Below are 24957 nucleotides of genomic sequence, written 5' to 3'. Positions count from 1 at the left end.
AACCAGTGATGCAAAATAGAGGGATACTAGGAAGCATGCGTTATGTGACATTTGAATCTGGATCTACCGGACTAGGCTCAAGTTCTTCAAGAATGGCTGTGTCTCCTCTGTCTCCAGTGCTGGTACAGTAATGTGTGTATATATATATATACATATATATTTGTCTTTTTAGGGTGGCGCTCACAGCATATGGAGGCTCCCAGGCTAGGGGTCAAATTGGAGCTGTAGCCACCAGCCTACACCACGGCCACAGCAACACCAAATCCGAGATGTGCCTGCGATCTATACCATGGCAAGGCTGGATCCCTAACCCAATGAGAGAGGCCAGGGATCGAAACTGCATCCCCATGGATACTAGTCAGATTTGTTTCCACTGAGCCATGACAGGAACTCCTATTGGAGATTGTCAAGGAGCCCACTACCTAGTAGGTAAGACAAGCAAAGAGGCCACGGCCCTGGTGGGATACAGTCAGGGACAAGCATGGAGGAGAGGTACCAGGCTGATGAGAGATGCCAGATCACAGCAGACTTACATGCCATACTATGCAGTTTGGGTTTTTATCCTGAACTGCAAACCTAGAAAAAGAGAATAGGAAACTGAGCTCTGTTAAAAGAGAAAAAAAGAGTTCCCGTTGTGGCTCAATGGTGATGAACCAAACTAGTATCCATGAGGACATGGGTTTGATCCCTGGCCTTGCTCAATGGGTTAAGGATAACAGCGTTGCGGTGTTAAGTCACAGGCCCAGCTGGGATCTGGCATTCCTGTGGCTGTGGTGTAGGCTGGCAACTGCAGCTCTGATTCAACTCCTAGTCTAGGAACTTCCATATGCCGTGGGTACAGCCCTCAAAAGACAAAACAAAAAAAGAAGAACATTTGTCTATCACTGGAGATGAAAAAGGGAACAGTAAGCCTGGGAAAATTTCTGAGAACTGTGAGAACCCCTTGCCATTTTTCGGCTGGGTGACATTATGTTGTGAACAGCAAGAAGAACCAGTAGCGCTCTTCTTTGGGCTCTGCTGCTAGTTGTGAGGGGAGAGGAGTCCAAAGAACAACAACAAAGAAATGTAGGTCTCAGATGAGGCTCCAATCCTGCATTGCTGTGACTGTGGTGTAGGCTGCCAGCTGTAGCTCTAAATCAACCCCTAGTCTGGGAACCTCCATATGCTGGGGGTGTGGCCCTAAAAAAAAAAAAAAAAAAAAAAAAGCAAGATTTGAAACCACATCTCTACATTCACAATTCAGGGAAGCAATGTCTTTGTCCTCTAGAGCAGTTGATCCATCCAGCTTCCATGCCCAGAGTGTGGAGGTCTGCTCCCCAGTACTGTGGTTTCCAAGCCTCGTCTGTGACCTACACCACAGCTCACGGCAACGCCAGATTCTCAACCTGCTGAGCAAGGCTGGGGATTGAATCTGAAACCTCATGGTTACTGGTCAGATTCATTTCTGCTGTGCCACAACAGGAACTCCCATGGTCTCTATTATCAGTCAGTTGATGAAATCAGGAGTTGCCCTTCTGAGGCAATTTCTTTATGCTAAGATGAACTCTGTTACCTACTTCATGGAGGTTACTGAGAGGACCAAGTGAGAATCAACTGAGTATTTAAGTGTGAAAAGTGCTGGTGGGGTGTATATGGGACTGACATACCCTTTCAAAAACTTTTTTAAAAAGTTGCCATTTGGGAGTACCAACCGTTACCTGATGGATGAGACTGACTGTAAGCTGACTTTTGGACAAGTGTAAATGAAGAGTTTCCTAACATCCAGCACCTCAGTAACCAAGGTGCAGTCTCAGGAAGGCAGATCTGGAACACAGCTGTACCTGGGGAAGTGAAAACCAAACACAGGAGTCTGGTTCTCACACCTGGATGAGCATACAAACCATTGTGGAAAATTGCTCACACAAGGCCCTGAGTTGAACTCTGGCCCTAGGGAATTGGTCTCTGGGAAGGGGATCTGAGTCATTTTGTGCTTTAAAAAATTTCCAGTGACTTTTATATGCACCAAAGTTAAGCACCTCTGCCTTGGAATATAAAAAAAGAGCTGAAGAGTTCCCATTGTGGCGCAGTGGAAATGCATCCAACTAGGAACCATGAGTTTGCAGGTTTGATCCCTGGCCTTGCTCAGTGGATTAAGGATCCAGTGTTACCGTCGGCTGTGGTATAGGTTGCAGATGCACCTTGGATCTGGCATTGCTGTGGCATGAGCCAGAACTATGAGTTTGCGGATTCGACCCCCAGCCTGGGAATCTATATATGCTGTAAGTGCAGCTCTAAAAAGCAAAAAAAAAAAAAAAAAAAAAAGGAGCTGATGGTTTCTGGTTCAGGCAATCACAGGCCAGCCACATTCCATTTGGGAACGCTGCAATTTCATGGCAGTCAGGGAGGAAAGGGGGAAATTCAAGAGAAGTGGTGATCTGGACAGGAGCAAGTGTGCAACATGCTCATGAAATCTTTTGCATATTTTTCACCAGATCCCATTCTTATAAAACACACACGTCTCTTCCAGAGACTTTCCCCTTATTTTCACAGGAAAATTTTCACTTTCTCCAATATTTTTTCACTGACTTACAATAAAAATATGATTTACTTCTAATTTTAAAAAGTCAGGAGTTCCCGTCATGGCACAGTGGTTAATGAATCCGACTAGGAACCATGAGGTTTCAGGTTCGATCCCTAGTCTTGCTCAGTGGGTTAAGGATCCGGCATTGCTGTGAGCTGTGGTGTAGGTTGCAGACATGGCTCGGATCCTTTGTTGCTGTGGCTGTGGTGTAGGCTGGCGGCTATAGCTCTGATTAGACCCCTATGCTGGGAATCTCCATATGCTTTTGGAAGCGGCCCTAGAAAAGGCAAAAAGACAAAAAAATAAGAAAAATAAAAAGTCAGGAAAAGGCAAGAAAACATTAGGAGCGTACTCTTTATTTTTCTTTGGTTTCTTAACACAAAAGACATGCGTTCCATAAATAGAAGGAAATAAGATTTTCTGGGAAACAATAAATTGGGAACGAGGATCAGAATTCCTACCTACTCACATCTCTGTGGCCAAGTCAAAAGGCTGGTCTTCAGCTCTCATCCTGGCTTTGCTCTCAGATGAAACCCAGAAGAGAAGGCTCCTTGTGTTATCTAAGAGGGGAGACACCCCAGGACAGCTAATGCTCAGAGCTGGGCTGGACCCTGTGGCCCACAGTCCATAGCATCTGTCCTACACCCTTTTCATGATATCCTTGGGAAGTGTCTCTTCTTTTCATGGTGTTACTGGAAAGGATCCAACACCACAGGACCAGACCAGCCACCTGTAAACAGTCATCACCAGATGGAGGAAATCACTATGGAGTGTGTGAAAATGTTGGTATTTGTGCTCACTTGTGCTCAGAGCCAGGTCAAAACACTGGCTTCACCTTACTTGGAAACACTGACCTCAGGTGCAGCAGTGTAACTTCTACACCAGGAGGTGGAGGTGGACGAAGGAAGACCCCTACTGGAGCCGCAGATCATGGGAAAATGATCTATCAGTCCCAGTGGGAAAATCTGGGTCAGCATCCTAATGACCTGGTGAGGCCCACTTGCTGAGTCTGAACACATTCACAACCCTGGCTTGTCAGTGCAGCTTCAACTTCACAAAAGAAAGGGGCTTATAATAAGAAGACGAGCACTGATTCCTCTCTAACAGGAAATGCAGACTCCTCTCTCCTTCCACGTCTACCTCTGCAGGCAAACTGAGAGGAAGCGAGAAATGCCAGAGCTCCACCACGAGCCCAGGCTAAACTATATCAGATTGGTAAGTCTTTAAAATAAAAAATATCATTTTCAAGTGCTTATAGCAGAGGCCCAGCTCTTAAGTGGCAGGTAACAAAGGTACTTCCCTCTGGATACATGGCGATTGCACATACTGGTGAACCTTGTGGTCCCAGGCTGGGAGAGACATCTCGGGTGCCATGCTGTGCCTTTCCGAACAGGTTTCCAGGCCACCCAGGCAGGCAGCAACAGGCAAGGAGACCAACCAAGTGGAGACTGGGACCCTAACAGCCAGTGTTGCATTGGAATTGTATCCTTTTTCAGTCTACTGGAAGAATTTTAGGAAACCAGGTTTTTTGGCGGCAGCAGTTGAAGGACAGCCCCACTGCCCGGTGCACTGGTAACACAAGTGTCCTCCTGTTGGGATCCCGCTGGACTACATCAAGGTCCCATCCAGGGAGGAAGGAGGAGCATGGAGTCTCTTCAAGAGGTCATTTGCTAAGATCATAGGAAGAAATATAAAATCTGTTCTTTGCAGCAGCAAGAGATTCTTTAGGCCTTTAGTTCTTTATGTCGGAAAGCCAGCCTTGCTAGAATGTAAAGGTCCACCTTGCTGGTTGGTCTGCCAAAGGCTGGAGCCGGGGGAGCAGACCCTTGAAATTGGCGAGTGGATGGGGGAGCAGTGGACTGGCAGGGGTGGATGAGGTTACTGGACCAAGCCACCCTGTGGCTGGTGGAAGGACCAAGTCCCTGGTTAGGTTCTAGAGGTACAAATGGTCGACGTGCCTCAGAAGCAACATGATGAGGAAAATTATCCAAGGATGATTGAGTGGCAAATGAGAATCTGGCCAGACCTGCTGTTTCCTGCTGGTCAAATAAGGAAGAAATGAAAGTGGGAGTGGGAATCTGCATGAGCGCTGTGGTGACAGTGGGAGGTAACCACAGGGATACCTGGAGCCCCCAGAGACAAGCTGGGAGCTCCCACCTAGAAGAGCGGCAATAACTTTGCCAACCTGCTAAGCCTACGATTAAAAAAGTCCTCTGATAGTGGGTGTGAAGACAAACCCCATGAGCACCTTCTACAGGACTGGTTGAGAGTGCACTGATCCTGGACAGGCAGGGCTCAGAGGGAACCCCGAGTGCCATGCGAGGCCTCGGGACCCTGGGATCCGAATGTGGGAGCGGGTACTGTCCTTTTCAGGTGGTTTTTCCATTTAAACACGTTTGCCTTTAGTGTCTTTTAGGTTTTCTTGCAAAAAAATGCTCACTTTAAAAAAAAGTATTTTTCTTTCCAATTTCTTTCAAGTGTCTCTTTAACTTTCCTTCAGTTTCTTTCAAGTATCTTTTTTTTTTTCTCTCCCTCTGTTTTTTCCTGAATAAGATGAAAGAGATCTCACTGAAATCCTAAAATTAGACACAGGAAAAGCTTCTGTTCTCCCTGCTTACTTAGCAATGCAGACAAAATCCTCAGTGCCCTTGGATGGAAGGAGGAGGTGCCTGTGTACAACCAGCACCACTGTGGCTGCAGCCTTGCTGGCAGTGAGGACACCTGGCCCGAGTCCCTCCTTTTCCAGCCACACCCACAGTTTCCAATAGGCTTGGCCACTACAGCCACCCCATCGCAAACTGGCCACGACACGGCTGGTGAGCAGGGGGCAAGGAGTGTCAGATGGAAGGTCCTCTGTGGGTGGGCAGCCCACAGAGCTGTGTAGGTGGCAGCTGGGCTTGGATGGAGCCTGTGGATGTGTGGACCAGCAAAGCGGCCTCATGTCACCGACTGCGGGACCCAGAGGAGCTTCTGTCCCACGCTGTGCATCTTGATGACCTAGGCCTGAAGGTCATAAGGGAGGCTTTAAGCACCTGGAAAAACTGTACCTCCGGCGAGCTCATGTTTCACCCCGTCTTCTGGTCCACCACCTCTCCCAAGGGGGACTGTCCCTGGAAGGAAGTGCCCATGTTTATACTAGACCCTACCCCACCACATCCCACCTTCTGTCTTAGATGGTGAGGAGAGGGATGCAGCCCACACCGACCCCTCCCTCGTGACACGCCATGGGGGCCATAAACGTCCAGCGATCCGTGTCTGGGTCGTACATCTCCACAGAGCTTAGGTTCGACTGTCCGTCATAGCCCCCCACAGCGTAGAGGCGCCCACAGCTGGCCACCAGGGAGACTCGGCTTCGGCGTGTGTGCATGGGGACTATCAGGCACCACTGATCTGCCACAGAGCTGTACACCTCGGCGATGCTGAGGAAGCCTGAGCCATCATAGCCTCCGCAGACAAACATCTTGCTCCCCAAGGAGGCGGCTCCGTGCCGGCAGCGCTTGTTGAGCATGCCAGCTGCCGAGTGCCAGGTAGCCGTGTGGTGGTTGTAGTGCTCTACCTGTGGTGGAGAGAGAGGCACAGGTTCAGGATGGTCAGAGCTAAAGCTCGGCCCCAGATGGCCCTGGGTGTCAGGCCTGGGGACTAGGAGCTCTGCCGGCATCTGCTCTGGCCCTGATGCCCAGCTGCCTCAGTTGCACATCTGCTTGTGGGTTTAGAGAGAGAGATGCGTGATGGCCTAAACTGACCTCTTCTGTTTACATTGGAGGAAACAAAGAAAGGACCTGCCCAGGATGCACTGCCCTGTGAGGGACAGAGCCATACTGAGCACATGGTCTCTTGAGATCTGTGCACAGTGTGTTCCACCAACAGCACTGACAGACTCTGTGATGACTGCTGAATTGGTTGTTGAGCTTTTTTAAAAGAATAAATGCAATTTCAAACAAATTTATCTAGTATACAACTTCTGGCAAATTCACACTGTGTGTATAACTGGGCTTACTTTGGGCAGGAATTTCACCAGGTCTCAGGCATCATCTGCTGGGGAACTGAACAGGGTGGGGGTGGTATGGCCACACTCTACCCCTGCTTTCGTGCACACTGGTGTCTATTCTTAGTACCATTTTGGAGCACCAGGTAGATGGCCGGAGACCGCTAGATGATACTTTACCTCACAATGGTAAGGCGGAGGCTTTTTCCCAAGAACTGCCTTTCAAAACTATTCTCAAAGAGGAAAGGAGTAGGTGCCATTAGCTCAGAGGAGCCCAGACTCACACTGTTGAAGATCTGCAGACCGTCATGGCCTCCTGACACGTATATCCTGCCCTCAAAGACCGTAACCCCCGCAGCACTGCGATTTGAGCTCATCGGGGTCACCACTGTCCACCTGCAGGAAAGAGGTAAAGCAGAAGGGGAGCCATGAGATTCAGTGTTCCTGTCCTCCCAAGACAGCTTAGGACTGTGCTTGTTCTGTCTCACCCTGGATCATCTCTCCACTTTTTACTGCCTCTCCCACCACCTGACTGACTCTGGCTGCCACCTTTCAGCCTGAGCTTCATGTCTTGCTAAGGGGACCATTAGTTATCTAGTTGCTGTACGTATAAACTGGGTATTTTTATGGCTTCTTCTCCATCAATCTCAACATTTTTGTGGTCACTACATCCTGACTGGTTTGTCTCCTAGTCATTGCTTATCCCCATGCCACCACTGCTGCTCTAGCTCTGGCCTCTTGCTGGACCACTGCAACAGCCCCCTCATAGTGGCCTGGCTGTCAGACCATTCTCATCCCAAGTCTGCACAGCACATCCTCCAGTGGCTCCTGTTTCCTCAAAGGCAGACTCTAAATTCCGTAATATGGTTCTTTACCACTTGGTCCTCACCTACTTTCCAGCTAGCTTCACCTCCTGCCAAGCGCCACCCACGCCTGCTCCTTGACCACTGAGCTCTTTCTTATCTCCAGACCTTTTTTCCTGCTGTTTCCTCCTGACTATGATGGGTCTCCCCTTGAAGGCAGCTCTGCAACTACCCTAAAACCATGGGGAGGATGAAAGACCCCCACCCCCAACTTTGCCTAAGAATGCCAGACGCGGGCCCCAGGGAGGATGATCATCATGTGCAGTGACCCAAGCACACTGGGTACTACTTACCTACACACTGCTTGCTGTCTGACACATAACAAGTTGGTTAGGTAAGTGAAACATTGACTTATAAGCACTGTGATGAATCCATTCTACTAATATAGGCTTACATTGTTACAAAGAATAAGCAAATTCAAATACTGAAATGAAAAACTAGAACCTCACCAGTGTTTTCCAAAGAGTGTTTCCCAAAATAATTCCACAAGATGGTGATAGGTATTGAACAAAATGAAGTTTGAGAGGTTTCTTTACCACAGAACTAATCAGAATCTTGGAAACATTAATATGTCTTATGGAAAGAGGAGGCCTCTGGTGGTATAGACATCAATGTTTCCCAAGTTTCTTTGACTATTTGATGTGCAACTTTTTTTTCTCCCAAATTATATCCTATCCACTTTGGAAAGTGCTGTTCATCTACTTCTCATCCCCTAACACTTGCATTTCCATTAAAATGGGCTAATTTAGTTAAGTACAGAGCATTAATAAATATCTCTGAATATCTATGAAGACTATTTGTTTTTAAATCGATTTAAGCATTCATGCATTTAACCAAAGGTTACTAAACACCTGTTATATGCAAGGCACTACAGGGGCTAAGTAGGTGAGATATTCCCTATCCTGGAGTAGCACGATTAAAAGACTGCAGTTCTGGGAGTTCCCGTCGTGGCGCAGTGGTTAACGAATCCGACTAGGAACCATGAGGTTGCGGGTTCGGTCCCTGCCCTTGCTCAGTGGGTTAAGGATCCGGCGTTGCCGTGAGCTGTGGTGTAGGTTGCAGACTCGGCTCGGATCCCGAGTTGCTGTGGCTCTGGCGTAGGCTGGTGGCTACAGCTCCGATTCGACCCCTAGCCTGGGAACCTCCATATGCCGAGGGAGCGGCCCAAGAAATAGCAACAACAACAACAACAACAACAACAACAAAAAAGAAAAAAAAAAAAAAAAGAAAGAAAAAAAGACTGCAGTTCTGATTTTTCATCCTCTGTTTAGCAAGCTCCAGTTGCCCCAGGGAAGCCAGAGTCCTTACTTGTCTGTCTCAGGTGAGTAGGTCTCCACAGAGTTGAGAGAAGAGTTGCCATCATAGCCTCCACAGACGTAAATCTGTCCATCCAGCACAACCGTCCCCATGGCACTGAAACAGACAGAGCTGTCATCCCAACGGGCCTTAGACTGCTGGGGCAATCTCTCATGTTTACTGAGAAATAAACTTAGCCCCCGACTGCCTCTTTCTAGAACAGACCTAAATCCCAGGTATATGGTTCCCGGGCCCTGTGGTTCCTCTTGCCTCTCACTTCCATGCCTGGAGTCACCTTCCCTCCCTCTCCTCAGTCCTCAGACTGAATCCTTGATCTGTCTGATATGCTCATCTTCTGCCCTGGAGTGCTCAGGGTCTGGTTTACCTTTAAGACCCCGGTCAGAGTCCCCTCTCTCTTCCCGCAAAAGCCATCCAGAAACCCCCAGCGAGAGTGACTCCCTCCTGACTCCACACCCAGTGCAGGTCCCTTATTACAGCTGTCAGTCATAATTCAGCAGGTTTTCATCAGGCCCTCATAGGACACAGGGCACACTGTTCTGGGAAGTAGGTTTAGAGAGCCAAGCAAACCGAAGCTTCTGCCCACACGGGTATCAGGGGTCGACCTACCACCTCTTAACAAGTGGGGCCCTCCTAGAAGACAAGTTTCCATTAGTGTGACCTTGACAGTGCTTCACGTGGTGCTTTGTATGTAACAAGCCCTCACTGTACATTTGTTGGGTTTCTTTGATTTTCCCACTCTATTCACTATAATGTTTTATTTATTTTTTTATCTTTTTAGGGCCACACCTGCAGCATATGGGAATTCCCAGGCTAGGGGTTGAATCGGAGCTGTAGCTGCCAGCCTAGGCCAAGCCACAGCAATGTGGGATCCGAGCCGCATCTGTGACCTACACCACAGCTCATGGCAATGATGGAGCCTTAACCCACCGAGCGAGGCCAGGGATTGAACCCATATCCTCATGGATACTAGTCGGATTTGTTTGGGAACTCTTATTCACTATAATTTTTTTTGGTCTTTAAAGGGCTGCGCCCGAGGCATATGGAGGTTCCCAGCTAGGGGTCGAATCAGAGCTGTAGCCGCTGGCCTACGCCATAGCCATAGCAATGCCAGATCTGAACCGAGGCTGCGACCTACACCACAGCTGACGGCAACACTAGATCCTTAACCCATTGAGCAAGGCCAGGGATCGAGCCTGTGTCCTCATGGATACTAGTTAGATTTGTTTCCCCTGAGCCACTATAGGAACTCCCCTCACTATAACGTCTGACAGACATTTTCCATTACATACATAAACCTGCAGGTCCCCTAATTTGTCCTAGTGAGGCAATAGCTTCTGTTTGTTTGGCATTTACTACACACACGAGGTGCTCAATTCCCACCCCTACCACATCCTGCAGGAAACATCACCACCATTACTTGACAGATGAGTAGCTGTGGCTTGGGGAGGCCATGGGTGTCTTCTCAGGCTGTCTAGAGAGGCATTCTTGGATTTCAATGAGGCAGGCCTGACTCCCATGCTATTCACTATTCTAAGCTCTCCTAATAGCAAAGACCCAGGGGTCTAGAGTACTCAATCTTCTGTTCTACACAAAGCCTCATGAAAAATTAAATATAAATGTCAAGTTGCCCAAATCATTGTTTTTAAACCTGATGCTGGAGAAGATTACAAATGAATCTGTGTGTCTAACAAACAGGAAAATAAAATACACCAGGCTTTACAGTCCTTTCAAATGTACAGAGCAAAGTGATCCACACAATGTGTCTGAATCAGACTGAAAGAAGAAAAGGACTTGCCTTAGAAGAGGACTGTGGGAAGGTCACAAATTCACTAGACACATCACTACCCTTCTAGAAGTGGACACAAGTAATAATTCAGGAGTTCAACAAAAATATGAGAAAGAATTGGGAGGTGCGACAAAACTATCAACTAAATGGTAAAGATAGTATGAAGGAATGGGAGAAATGCTGATCCATGTGGACTAGAGCAGTCCACGGGAGAAGGCTCCATGGAAGCACACTGGAAGACTGGAGGAGGGTAGAGAATGATGGCAGAAAGGAGGCTGTCACCAACTGGCAGGACAGAGAGTGTGTGAGATGTCAGGGGAGAAGTAACTAAGAACATTTTTTTTTTTTAAGAACATTTTAAGGTAGCCTGTAATAAAAGGGGACTAAACGGGGCTGGGCCCATGCTACTAGGGCATTGGGAGTTCCCTGGTTGCCTAGTGGTTAGGATTTGGTGCTTCTACTGCTGTGGTTGGGGTTCAATCCCTGGTCTGGGAACTGAGACAGCAGTCCAAAGCCTGCCCAAAACTGTGACATCATGGCTAGCAAGTGGCCCAGAGCAGACACACAAGGAAGAACAAGTGACTGCCATCAAAGCAAAAAAGGCCCTCCAGGTTGGGGATATGGAGCAGTGAGTCATTTGAGGCCACAGCAAGCTGCAAAGTATCTAAGGAGTGAGAAAAGAAGTACAGAGGTGAGAGCAGAGGTGGTGGGAGGAAGGAACCACAAGAGTGTAGCTTACTGCTTTGGGAGGATTAGATATTATATAGATATTTTTTTTCTTCCAAAATAAGCTCCTCTGGCCCTTTGTGAAGCTTACTGGTACAAAAGCCAATTCCTCCCTGCTGAGGGAAACACACACACACACACACACACACACACACACACACACACACTACTGAACAGGGACCATGTGTATCATGGCAAAGGTTTTCCACAGTGAAACATGACTCATCTTCTTTACCACATGCAGTCATTTGATTTTTTTTGGTTTTTTTTGGCAGTTAGGTGACCTTACAACTAAGAAAACCCAAATCATGATCAAACATTGTGGTCTTAATGCAAAGCAAATACTCACAGACCACAGAATTACAAAGCAGAAAGGCCCTTAAAGAGCAACTGGTTCAGCAGTTTTCAAACTGCCCCTTTCAAAAAATTTTTTTCATTTAATTTTTTCTTCCTAAAGTTGGGGATATGTCAAGGAAACTCAATATGTAAAAGGGATAAATGCAAAGCTGTTCTAGTTAAACGGGTAGGGGACTTTGGAGTGTTGGCCTCTCCTCTGTCCATCTTGGAAGAGAAACATCAGAGCGTCACCTGAAACCAAGAGCCTATCAGTGGCACCCTCCTACTCCAAAGTGCCCACCACCCAACCATGTCCACACTCCACACATGGCTGATGGAAGGAAGGATGCCGCCTGTCACTTCAGCACTAAGAAGGCTAAATGGAGGCCCCATGAGGATGTTCTCTAATCTCACCTCTTATTCAGGGAGCATGAGCAGGAGGAGACAAGTGGCTGGAAGATATTAAGAGACATAAACTCAGTTCACGTCACAAACACCTGTGTGCTCATGCCGGGGGAACGTGTGGTGTCCTGCAGTTAAGAACACTGCTATGGTCCACGTGCTCCCTGCTAGTGAAGGCACATGCGGGGCAGGGATCCCGGGGGAAACAAAGTGTAAAGAGAAACACCTCACATTTCCTTTTGTGACTAATCAAGTTAAATCCTCCTTATTCTCCAATTTCAACTTTAATCCCACCTCTTTCCCAAAATCTTCCTGATGTTCTAGTCCAGTTTCTCTCCCTCCCTGCACCTTTCATAATACAAACTTTCAGTTCTTGTCTGGCACTTAAATGACAATACAACTCACATATGTCTGTATCCTGTCTCCTCAAATTCCTCAAAGGACAAGGCAGGGGTATTACTTTTAAACAAGTGGGGGCTGGCTCCCTGGAGGTACCAGTAGTGGATGGCTTGGCTGCAGGGAGTTCCCAGGCCCACGCTTGTACCTACCATGTGCCCTGCTTGTCTAGCATGGCGCCCCCCAGCTGCCCAGTGTGTGGGCTCAGGATGGATAATCGGCTCCCAGATTACCTTCTCTTGCTATTCATGCTCCCCACTCTGGTCCACGTGTCCGTCTCTGGGTTGTAGACCTCCACAGTGCTCAGCCGCAGCTGGCCGTCGTACCCCCCAATGGCATAGAGGAGCCCGTTCACCACGGCCACGCCGACACGGCTGCGGGCCGTGGTCATGGGATGGCACTTCTCCCACCGATTGGCGATGGGGTCGAACACTTCCACCACATTCAGGGAATCACCTGCATAAAAATTTGCTACTCAAATTAAAACAAATGAGACCGCTCATTTAGATCACAGCTACTGGGGAATGGTTCTACGGAATGGTCAACTTGGCCCTATCAGCTCTTCCCTCAGAATTATACAAGTCAGGAGGGCCCACTAAGAAAGTGCACTCATGATAAATTCAAGCCTAATTCTTTCAGACAGGGGGCATTTGTTTACTTTCTAGAGAGGGCCATTTCAAGTCACAAGGAGGTACTTCACTTGCTAAACGGTAAAGGTGAAGGCAAGTAGATCCACTATTTCCCCAATGTAGGTGGCAGGCCTGCGGAACAGGGCACGGCTTCCAATGCAACTTTCAGTTTCTGGGCAAGCTATTTTGTATCCCCATCTTCTGCTCTACATGTGAAATGGACATAATCTTCATGGCAGAGTTCCCAGGAGGGTTAAATGATATAAAAGGTAAAACACATAGCAGAGTTCTAGAATATACTAAGTGCTCAATAAACAGCAGTCACAGTAGCAAGGAGTGATAATTCCAACCCTACCATTTTCATCAGATTTTTTTAAGATCAAATGAAATAACCCCCTCTCTGTTTTATTCTGCTTTGGGACATTTAGCACCTGCCACGTTATAGTGTTTACTAATTGAAGAGTTACCTTTTCCATGTCCTATGGTTAAAAGGAGTAGAGACCAGTACCCATCTCTCACTAACTTTCTTTTTTTTTGGGGGGGTGTGCCTGCAGCACATGGAAGTTCCTGGGATAGGGAGCAAAACTGCACCATAGCAGTGAACACCGTAGTGTAAATGCTGGATCCTTAACCTGCTGCACCACAAGAGGACTCCCTCTCATTAACTTTCAATTAAAAACAGGACTGCCCAACAACTCCCTCCCTCCCCTAAACCTGAGCTGACTCTGGAAAGGCCTGGCCTTCATATCAAAGGTGACATCTCCCTGTGCCACTGCACTGGAAGGATTCAAGTGTCCACACTGCCCTCTTCTAGACTGCTACTGTTCTGCAGTTGTGCCTGGGGTGGGCAGGAGGGGCAGGGGCCCCATGGAGGTTTCCTCAAAACTTGACTATATGATACAAGAGCTGCTAATAACACACAGACTCGAAGGCATGTGTGTTTCACCAGAGGTAAGAGGTAAAGAGTAAAAAGCATGGATAGAGCTGACCCTGTGTATTGGGAGAATCTTCCTTCTTGTGGTGACATTCTCACAGTCTAAGCCCAGAGGCCCACATGACTGAAAGTGACTAGCCTGGAAAGAGAACTGGGTCTCTGATTAGGATTATCCAGAGCTGAGCAAATCCCAAAGCTGCCGTGATATTAGGGAAAGAGTATAGGCTTAGAAACCAGGACCTGAGTTCTAGTCCTTGCTCAGCCAAAACAATTAGTGTGAACATAGCTGAAGTCCTCTGGCCTCCATTTCCCATCTGTGAAGTAAGGGGGACAGGCCTCCAGATTTCTAAATGCCTCTTTTGCTCTAATATTCTGCTTCAATGGTATTAACACCTGATGTGCTCTAATTGCGGAACAATCACACAAAGTCAAAGAGACATGGGTGGTGACAAAGGAGAAGCAGCAGAGCCCAGACTAGGTGCTTCTTCAACCATGAAGTCCAAGACAGGGCTCTACAAAGGGGAGTTGCAAGATACCTGCTGAGTTGAGGCCCCCCACAGCATAGATGAGCCCAGCGATGGACGTGCAGCAGCGGGGCCGAGTTCTGAAAGCCGGCAGGTGGGGCCGGCGCTCTGGCATGAGGTGATAGTCCTTTGCTTCATCTACCAGGTCCCTGGAATAAGGTGCAAGATGCTAGGACAGAAGGTATTCTCCCCCCTTGGCCCACACCTGTAGTTCTGAGCCTGGCTCCCCAACCCGCAAGCCCAAGGGAAAACTGGTGAAGCCTTCTGAATGTTTGGGCTCAAAGAACCCAGGTAAGTCCAGGGGAAATTGCACACAGCTATGAGACATGTTCCAAGTTGGAGGGGCAAGGTGAGCAGAGCCCACCTCTGCTAGTTTAATCGGAATGAACAGCTTCTAACAGATAGAAGGAAAAATGGGGTTGTTCCTAAAATAGCTGGTCTTGGGGAGGTTCAACAAGCAGCTTGCATCCTATTGCCACTCAGACGCGGCTCTTCTTTTCCATCCCTATGTCTCACATAGTTCACCATCTCTCACATGAACTGTGGCATCAAAAGCCAACTGCTCCTGACAGACCTCTCTGCCTCCAGCCCCACCCTCCACATTGTAGTCCAGGTTCGTTTTCTAAGACCCTTCCATAACCACCCACTGCCTATAAAACAAAGCTTAAACTCCCCAACAGCACCCTTGAGACTGCTCGTCGCAGGGTCTCAGCTACTGGTCCAGCCATACCACCAGCCCTACCTGACACACACTTTCACATCGCTTGCACCAAGCTACTGATTTCTTCCAGAAACAGCTGTGAATATGACGAGCAATTTGAAGGAGGTGAGTATTTTCCTCTGCTGCTCTACTTTTCTAACAATCCTCCTGTGGAGCTGCCATCTCCTGAGCTGTTTTGGTAGTTCTGTTCCATGATGTTGTCATTGATTTTCTCTGGGTAACTGGTGTGCTGTGAAACATGTCCCACCCCTGCCCATCACTGTGGCTGGGCACACCCACCTCTGGCCATCTCACTAATGTTTACTGATGAGGACAAGGAGCCCCAGGAAGTCACCACTAGGTCTGCTGCTAGTGTGGACAGGGTGAGGGCAGGCAATACAGACACCTGAAGGCTCATAAACAGCTCAATGGATGGAGATACTAGAAAATCTTCAGATAACTTAGAGGAGGAAGTCCATCTGCCTTGATGCTCCTGTGTGGCACATTTTCTCTGTGAGACTCTCAGGTTCTAAATGGAAGGCAGATCAATATGTGTGCCATGAATTAAGAACGACCACTCCAAATCCTTCCCGTCCTGAGCTAAGTGGCCAAGTTCTGGGCTCACAGCCCTGGCAGTGTCCTATTCAGGCCCAGCTCTGCTCACCTGCATTTGTGGCAGCAACGCACCAGATCATCCTGCTGCACTCGGTCTGACAGGAACTGGGGCCGGCAGAGGGGCAGGCGGATATTGGACAGCAGCTCAGGCAGGTAGGGCCCCCTCTGTTCCCGGTCGTATCTGACCCAGGCCAATGCTGCCTCAAAGACCTGCCAGCATAGAGAGGGGAAGCTCCAGTGGCAACTCCTCCACCCAGAAGCCACATCCCCAAACCCCCAATCTCTAACCCTCCACTCCCTATACCAAGGCAGCCCCTTGGGCCCATCAATCTTGCCTCCTACTAGTTTCCTGAATCCACTGTTTTTTCTCCATTTCCCCAACTACCTCATTAGGTCCAGTCTTTTGAAAGGCAAGCCTAGGTTACTGTATTTGATTTCACTATGATTTCCTAGCAAAAATCTGTCAAAGGTTCCTTCTTCCTTTCCGTATTGCAACCTGGTGCCTGTTGACCTCCCTTCCTGGTGCCCCTACACCCTGCTCCTAAATCCCCTCCACTACCCTCTGCGCTAGCCAGGCTGGCTGTCCCCTTCACCTAGAATGCCTCCATCTCCTCCTTTTCATCTAAACTCCCTGCCCTTTCTTTAAGGCCTCACTCCAGATCCATGTTCTCCAAGGAGGCTTCCCTAAGAGCTCCAGTCACAAGGCTATCTCCCTCTAAAGCCCCACAGCCCTTGTAGAATATGCCAGCTCAATAAATGGGGAGCTTCCCTCACATAGTAATTAGTGGAAGTGCAACGGACGAACTCCTTGTTCCGGTAATGGGCTCTTTCCCCCAAATTTCAGCATCCACGCTGCTTAGCTCAGGGTTCATTTTTCTAACAGTCACTAATACAAGTGGACTCTTTGGAAATTAAGGAAATGAGCTGAGCTGGGACCAACATCCTAATGGCTTGCCTCCTGGAGTCTGGGGCTCCTTCTGCCGAGGCACAGCTCCATGATAGGCCAGACTCTTGATCAGATGACCATGGGCAGAGACCCTGCTGTAGTGGTGCTCTGGGTGGCTGCAGGGCAGGTCTAATTTCCCCCTGCATCCGATGCCTTTCACTGCCCAGCCCTCATCCAAGTGATATTTATTCACTGTCCTCTTAAGACAACTTGTACCACACTTCTGTTGAACACAGAGGATGTTCTCTCTGGATGCTCACACTCTATACTCTCACTTAAACTTTTCATGACAACTGCAAGAAAATGTTTTCTTTGGCCTCAGAGAACCCTATGATTACCCACACCTCGCTCTGCCAATAGCTTCACTTCTTCCCTAATTTAAAGTATACCACGTCCCGGAGTTCCTGTCGTGGCTCAGAGGTTAATGAACCCAACCAGCATCCATGAGGACGCAGGTTCGATCCCTGGCCTTGCTCAGTGGGTTAACAATCCAGCTTTGCCGTGAGGTGTGGTGTAGGTCACCGACACAGCTTGGATCCCTCCTTGTTGTGGCTGTGGTGTAGGCCGGTGGCTACACCTCTGATTGGCCCCCTAGCCTGGGAACATCCATATGCTATGGGTGCAGCCCTAAAAAGACAAAAATAAATAAATGAACAAATAAATTAAGTATACCACTTCCTGACTCTTGCCTCCAATCCTTCCAGCTCAATAACCAACTCCATTTAGCCTTTGGTGTGACTCCTCCTTCCCCCACCTTCTTCTCAGGTCCCCCTCCAGCCTACTTCCTCCCCTCTCTCATAGGGCATGGGTTCCATGCATTATTATTTCCATGCCAGTCTCCTATCTCTAATAATCACACTTATCTCGGGAAAAAAAAGTTGTACTCTGGAGAAGCCTAGTTCTTTAATTTGAATTCAACCTCTACCGTGCACCAGTATGTGCAGCTGACAGAAAACACACTACAGGGATGATTGGCTTATATTAAATCTGTGACCGCAAATCTCATAGGCCCTGGCTCCTAGCAAGATTTCTCTACTTTCTGAGCTTTGTCCATTTACTCTGTCTCCTGGAAGGCTAGTTCATCCCTTTTCGTCTCTCCTCAAATGTCTAACATTCCTCCCTCATCCTCACTCTCAGCTGAGAGAACACAAACAAACCAGAAGAGAATGTCAATAGAATGTGTGGACATCTCCCTTCCCACCCACCCTCCCTCTCCATAGGGCGTGTGCTCTCCTTGGCCCCTCTGTGGCCACAGAGGCAAACGGCCTGAGCTATTAAGTTCACACACTTGTGCCCTACACTGTCTCTTCTCACTTACTCCAGGACACCATACTCCCTTTTCTTCTACATTACCAATTCTTCCCTCTTTTCTCAAAAATTCCCATCAGCAATCAAACTACACTGAAATTTCTCTCATCTACAAAATAAAACCAAAACTCTCTTGACTTCATCTCTCTGCCTTCCCCAGCCTGCCCTCATGCTTTACTCTCCTTTAAAATAAGACTTTCCGATTAGACCCCTAGCCTGGGAACCTCCATATGCTGCAGGTGTGGCACTAAAAAGACAAGAAGACAAAAATAAACAAATAAATAAGACTTCAAGAGTTCCCATTGTGGCTCAGTGGTAATAAACCACCCTAGTATCCGTGAGGATGCAGTTTCAATCCCTGGCCTCATTCAGTGGGTTAAGGATCCAGAGTTGCCATGAACTGTGGTGTAGTTCGAAGATGCAGCTCGGATCCCACGTTGCTGTGGCTGTGGTGTAAGCTAGCAGCTGCAGCTCTGATTTGACCCCTAGTCTGGGAACTTCCATATGACACAGGTGTGGCCCTAAAAAGACAAAAAAAAAAAAAAAACCCCGCCAAAAACCAAACAACTCTTTCGAAAAGTTATCTATGCTCATTTTCCAGTTTACAGAAACATTACTTCTAATAATACATTTTGGAACTAACCCAAACATCCAAGAATGAGGGTTGATAAAATCAACTGGATATTATTTGTACACTAAAATGTATAAAAATGTTTATGAAAAATGCACATGGTATAATAAAACAAACCCATGATAAACAACAGCTATGTACACACCATGATCTATATTTTGAAAAAACTAAACAAAGATTAGAAAGAGGAGCAGCTACTATGTCACCTGTGGACTGTGCTCTACAGACCTGCTCTTCTGATTTCACATTCAGCTCGTCCCGAGACACCAGCTCAAGCACATCTTCCAAGGGCAGGGCCAGGAATTCCTCCGACATGGACACCTCCACAAAGTGCTGGTGGATGAAGCTGTTGGCTGCATCATACAGCACGGCACACATCATTGTCTCAGCAAACTGACGCACACCCAGGCAGTTTTTGGGATGGAGCCTTTTGGCAGAAGTGAAGATGAAAAAATTCAGAGGAAAAATGTTATCTTCAATCATTCTCAAGTTGATTCTGGGTAGAGCTATGGAATGGAAAAAGAAAAAAAAACAAACAAAACCCAAGCTTTGCCCTCAGCTTTGTTGGTAACTCCCTGTGTAACATGAAGTGAGCCCTCTCTGAGACTCAACTTATAAAGGTATAAAAATAAGGCAAGGGGATAAACAAGGTCCTACTGTACAGTACAGAGAACTATATTTAATGTCCTGTGATTAAACCATACCAGAAAAGAATTTGTGTGTGTGTTTGTCTTTTTGCCATTTCTTGGGCCGCTCCCGCGGCATATGGAGGTTACCAGGATAGGGGTCTAATTGGAGCTGTAGCCACCAGCCTACGCCAGAGCCACAGCAATGCCAGATCCGAGCCAGTCTGCAACCTACACCACAGCTCACGGCAACATGGGATCCTTAACCCACTGAGCAAGGCCAGGGATCGAACCCGCAACCTCATGGTTCCTAGTTGGATTCGTTAACCGCTGAGCCATGATGGGAACTCCTGGAAAAGAATATTTTTAAAAAGAATGTACATATGTGCATAACTGAATCACTATACTGTATAGCAGAAATTACACTGTAAATCAAATATACTTCAACTAAAAAAGATCCATAGGGAGTTTCCTTCATGGCTCAATGAACTCGACTAGGATCCATGAGGTTTGATCTCCCTGCTCAGTGGGTTAAGGATCCGGCATTGCCGTGAGCTGTGGTGCAGGTCGCAGACACAGCTTAGATTCCATGTTTTCTGTTGCTGTGGTGTAGGCTGGCAGCTGTAGCTCCGATTCAATCCCTAGCCTGGGAACTTTCATAAGCCACAAGTGGAGCCCTAAAAAGCCCAAAAAAAAAAAAAAATTAATTAATTAATTAATTAAACGAGGCAGATTATCCTCAAAAGGCCCTGCCTCTTGGGCCTAGTGCTCCGTGAGTCTAGGTAGAGTGAGCTCTCTAGGAAGTCCTGGGAAGCAGCTTTCAGGAAAGAAAAAAACAATACATTTTGGAAAATTGCTTTCCTTCAGCAGCTGACATCTCGGTTGAGTGTCCACCTCTGGTCACTGGGAAGGCCCTGAAGTTGTAGAATGAGGATTTATACCACATGGAGAGACAACTTATCTTAACATTGAGATCTTTACACCTTTTTCTTTCCTTTTTAAAACAGAAAGAGGCTCCATGGGCCTAATTGATCAGACAATAGCGGCAGATATCACTTATTTGACACCATCCGTGAGTGAAGCACTTTCAGGCCTTCTATACACTTTCTCCAGAATCTTTTTTTTTTTTTTTTTTGGCCTTTTTGTGTTTTTAGGGCCACACCCGCAGCATATGGAGTTTCCCAGGCTAGGGGTCTAATTGGAGCTATAGCCGCCGGCCTACACCACAGCAACTCGGGATCCAAGCTGTGTCTTTTTAACAGAGTAATAATTGGTCTTTTGTGCTCATAGTCCCTCTATAAGGAAGTGGTGATGCTGAGAATGCATCCCAGCCTTTTGTGCACATTCCCACAGCCCCAAGGCTGACCCGAACTCACCAGGGCCAGGGACACCCAGAGGAAATCCTGAACCTGCCTCCCTGGGCAATTTGAGTGGATTCCTTAGGTTCCTCAGGCACCAGTAATAGCCTCACATGGAAAAAGGTGATGACAACAGCTACCCACCACCTAGGGCTATGGATGGAAAGTAGGAAAAACACTCAGCATGGAGCCTAGTATGAATTTAGCTGTTTACCTTTCTATTATGGTTGTTTTTCTTATTACTATTGCATCTGAGAAAATCCCAAATGAGCCCAATGTGGTTCTGAAATCTTGGTGTAGCAATAAATCCTGGGAGATACAGCTTTTCTTGTTTCGATTTTGTGACTAACAATCCTGTGATGGGAGATGCCACATATTAGATTAAAACTGCCCAGGTTAGAGTTTCCTTGTGGCACAGCAGGTTAAGGATCCATCATTGTCACTGCTGTTGCTTGGTTTTTCTCCCTGGCCTAGAAACTTCCACATGCCATGGGTGCAACCAAAACAAACAAACAAACAAACAAACAAATAAAACAAAAAAAAAAAAGAAAGAAAGAAAAGAAATTAGCTAAAATTGCCCAGGTTTACTTTTCTTCATGAGAATGCTTTCCCTCCCCTCCCTGTTGCCTCATATTGATTTAAGGGTTACAGGCACAGTTATACTTACTAATCAATATTCACCACTGCCCATAGCACCAGACCTGTAATGGACTGAAAGGGCAGAGTATCTCAGGAGTCTAGCTTTATGACTAATCTAAATTCTACAAGCCATTGTTTCATTTCAGCCTGAAGTGGCTCTGTGCATTGCTTTGGAAACCTAAGCGCATTTCCAAAGGCCAAGGAAACGTGGGCAAGCAGCATGGCCAGTGAGGAACGCAGGGCTCAAGGTCAGAATGTCAGTTCAGTCACTCATGAAACAATGGGAGCTTTCCTCCTGGATAAGACTTGTTAACAGCATTTTACAGACCTATGGCAGATCAGACATAAGGGCACACCCTCCCTGGGCCTCTAGAGCACACGCTTCAGGCATTCCCTACTGCTCTGACATTGAGTCAAGACAAGGGTTCAAATGCCATGGACGGGGAACTGGACAGAGTCCAAGGACACGGGAAAAGATGATCCGTATCTCTGACTGGCATACATTTCCACTCTCCTCCTCTTAGGTTAGGATTCCTGTACCTCACCTTTAACTGTCTTTGACTGGCTTGGCATAATATTGAGCACAAAACATAACTTCAACTCAAGTGGGCTTCATACCTGAAAGTGGGCTTCATACCTGAAAGGATGGGATGTGGAGAGCCTTTCAGGTATGAAGCCCACTTCCCCAGAGCCTGGTGGGGAAGGAGGAGGGAGAGCTGCCATGCAAGAGAGGGGACCATTCAGGAGAAGGAGGGAGACAAGAGGGACAATAACCCAGGCAGACAGAGGCCTTCATCTTTCAATAGCTGCTTCACAACCTCCCTCCTTCTTGACATAGCTTGATTTTGCAAGCAAGGAGGCCAAGATAAGATGTAATGCTTTATCAGAGGCAGGAAACAGTGAATTGAGTTAAATAAGTTATTGGCTTGGTTCACTGCTGCATCTGATGTTCTGATCCAGTTCTGAGAGAAGGGTTTTGGAAAATATACAGCTCCAGTGCTCACCTAAAAACAAGGAGGTTCATTCATCTAAAGGCTGGGAAAGAAAAAATTCAATCCCAACCTCATAGAAAAATGAACAAACAGACAGACAAACAAAATAACCTGGCAGGCTGAAGAGCTAACAGATAGAGAGGCCTCAGGAACTATTTCCCTAAGATCTGTGATGGCTTTGCAAATTCTCTGTGCCCTGACACACCCTGTCCTCACCACTATGATCAGAATGGTTTCCCTCAAGTCTTTAGTAATCAAACCTTGAAAATGAAGGGCTCACATGCTTGTCTTCATGGGCACAAAGGAAGGGGGCAGCTGGGAGACCTTATCCCACTCTGCAGTCAGGCTCAGGGAGAACCACTCCCAAGGAACAGAAGCAGTAATGGTAATTATTGGAAAGAAAACAGGAAGCAAGAAAACCTGAGGCCTGTGACAGGGAATAAAAACAGAAATAAGGTGTGAGTTTAGGCTTCAGGAGGGGCCTCACAGGTCTAAACAGAATGTCAAAGACAGACTCAAAACATCAGGCTTTGTATTTAAGTATCTTTTCCTAATATGTCACTGGTGCATGTAAAAACTGCATTGGTTTGAAAATCACTTTTCTAAAGCATCTTTCAGGTGGCCTAGTGGTTAAGGATCTGGTGTTGTCACTGCTGTGGCATAGGTTTGATCCCTGGCCTGGGAACTTCCTCATGCTCAGTTCAGTTTCAATTAAAAAAAAAAAAAAAAAAAAAGCCCCTAGGTGGAGCTGTTGTCCCCTTTTAAGAGGGGCCAACTTTAGGAGACGAGACTAAGATGCTGGAATAGAAGGACTGGAGTTCAACTTCTCTCCTAAAAACAACAAAATCACAACCAAATGCTGAGCAATCGTCAACCAAAAGGACTGGAAACTTTCAAAAAGATATCCTACTCCAGAAAACAAAGAGGGGGCCACATTAAGAGGTAGGAGGGGCGATTACACGATATAAGCAATCCCAAGGACTGGAGAGTAACTGTATCACAGAGACTCACCTACAGGAGTGAAAGTTCTGAGCCCCACGTCAAGTCCCCATGCCTGGGGATCTGGCATTGGGAGAAAGAGCACCTGGAGCATCTGGCATTGAAGGCCAGTGGGGCTTGTGCACAGGAGCTCCACAGGACTGGGGGAGATGGAGACCCCATTCTTAAAAGGTGCACACAGGAGTTCCCATCATGGCGCAGTGGAAATGAATCCGACTAGGAACCATGAGATTGCGGGTTCGATCCCTGGCCTTGCTCAGTGGGTTAAGGATCCCATGTTGCCGTGAGCTGTGGTGTAGGTTGCAGACTGGCTCAGATCTGGCATTGCTGTGGCTCTGGTATAGGCCAGCGGCAACAGCTCCGATTCGACCCCTAGCCTGGGAACTTTCATATGCTGTGGGTGTGGCCCTCAAAAAAGACCAAAAAAAAAAAAAAAAAAAAAAAAGGCACATACAGACTTTCACATGCACTGGGTCGCAGGGCAAAGCAAAATCTCCATAGGAATCTGGGTCAGACTTGACTGCAGTTCTTGGAGGATCTCCTGAGAAAACGGGGTGACTATGGATTGTTGTGGGGGAAGGGCATTGGAAGCAAAGCTCTTGGGAATATTCATCAGCCTAGGTTTCTCCGGAGGTGGCCATTTTGGGAAAATCTGGCCCCATCCATCAGCACTGAGAAGCCCCAGGGCAAACAACAATCCAGGTGGGATCATAGCCCCACCCAGAAGTAAACAGGCTGCCTAAAGACCCCCCAGGCACACAGCTGCCTCTAATCTCACCCAGAGACAAAGCCCCACCCACCAGAGGGATAGGAATCAGGCCACCTACCAGTGGGCAGGCACCAGTCCCTCCCATCAGGAAGCCTACAGCAAGCACTGGTACCAACTTCAGCCACCAGGGGGGCAGACACCAGAAGTAAGAGAGCCTACACCTCTATTATCCATAAAAAGGTCACCACACCAAAAACCTATAAAAATGAAAAGACAGAGAACTGTAACTTAGATAAGGGAGAAAGAAAAACCCCCAGAAAAACAGCTAAATGATCAGGAGATTCTCAGCCTCCAGGAAAAAGACTTTAGACTGTTGATGCTGAAGATGATGCAAGACATTGGAAATAAACTGGAGGCAAAGATGGATAATTTACAGGAAACACTGAGCAAAGAGATACAAGATATAAAACTTAAACAAGAAGAGATGCAAAATACAATAACTGAAATAAAAAATTCATTAGAAGCAACCAACAGCAGAATATAGGAGGCAGAAGAACGAATAAGGGAGGTGGAGGATAGACTAGCGGAAATCATGGATGCGGAACAGAAAAGAGAAAAAAGATTGAAAAGAAATGAAGAAAGTCTCAGAGAAAGGGACAGAAAAAACATTTGAAGAGATAACAGCAAAAACTTCCCTAACATGGGAAAGGAACCACTCACTCAAATCCAGGAGGCACAACGAGTACCATATAAAATAAACCCAAGGAGGAACACCCTGAGACATATATTAATCAAACTAACCAAAATTAAAGAGAAAGACAAAATATTGAAAGCAGCTAGGGAAAAGAAACAAATGACATACAAAGGAACCCTGATAAGGTTATCCCCAAATTTTTCAGCAGAAACTGTGCAGGCTGGAAGGGAGTGGCATGATATACTTAACACAAATGAAAGGAAAAAACCTCCAACCAAGATT

The 24957-nt window shown here is 47.1% G+C and overlaps 1 protein-coding gene across 19 annotated transcripts in view; it reads right to left on the bottom strand.

The window, feature by feature from the left end:
- Nucleotides 1-2896: 2896 nt before the first annotated feature.
- The window catches only part of KLHL18 (kelch like family member 18), a 78293-nt gene continuing 56232 nt past the window's right edge, over nucleotides 2897-24957 (bottom strand). For 4 of the 19 annotated variants that reach the window (XM_084988300.1, XM_084988292.1, XM_021068723.2 and 1 more), the window contains 7 exons: nucleotides 18887-19085; nucleotides 15823-15983; nucleotides 14471-14607; nucleotides 12605-12842; nucleotides 8717-8821; nucleotides 6830-6941; nucleotides 2897-6116 (listed from right to left, as the gene is read on the bottom strand). In XM_084988300.1, the coding sequence (XP_084844426.1) occupies nucleotides 5730-6116; nucleotides 6830-6941; nucleotides 8717-8821; nucleotides 12605-12842; nucleotides 14471-14607; nucleotides 15823-15983; nucleotides 18887-19085 (1339 nt within the window). In that variant the 3' untranslated portion in view covers nucleotides 2897-5729. Of the gene's footprint in view, nucleotides 6117-6829; nucleotides 6942-8716; nucleotides 8822-12604; nucleotides 12843-14470; nucleotides 14608-15822; nucleotides 15984-18886; nucleotides 19457-20660; nucleotides 20796-23642; nucleotides 23718-24957 lie in introns of those variants that run through there. The other 15 variants (XM_084988294.1, XM_021068724.2, XM_084988298.1 and 12 more) reach the window with 8 other exon arrangements.

This window comes from Sus scrofa, chromosome 13, assembly GCF_054392235.1.
Source record: "Sus scrofa isolate SSC_HxYL_T2T_F1_AM1 chromosome 13, Sscrofa_HxYL_maternal_Yorkshire_Landrace_v2.0, whole genome shotgun sequence".
Classification (NCBI taxonomy): Eukaryota; Metazoa; Chordata; class Mammalia; order Artiodactyla; family Suidae; genus Sus; species Sus scrofa.
Note: the sequence above shows the minus strand (reverse complement) of the source record. Positions and strands in the feature narration are given on the sequence as shown.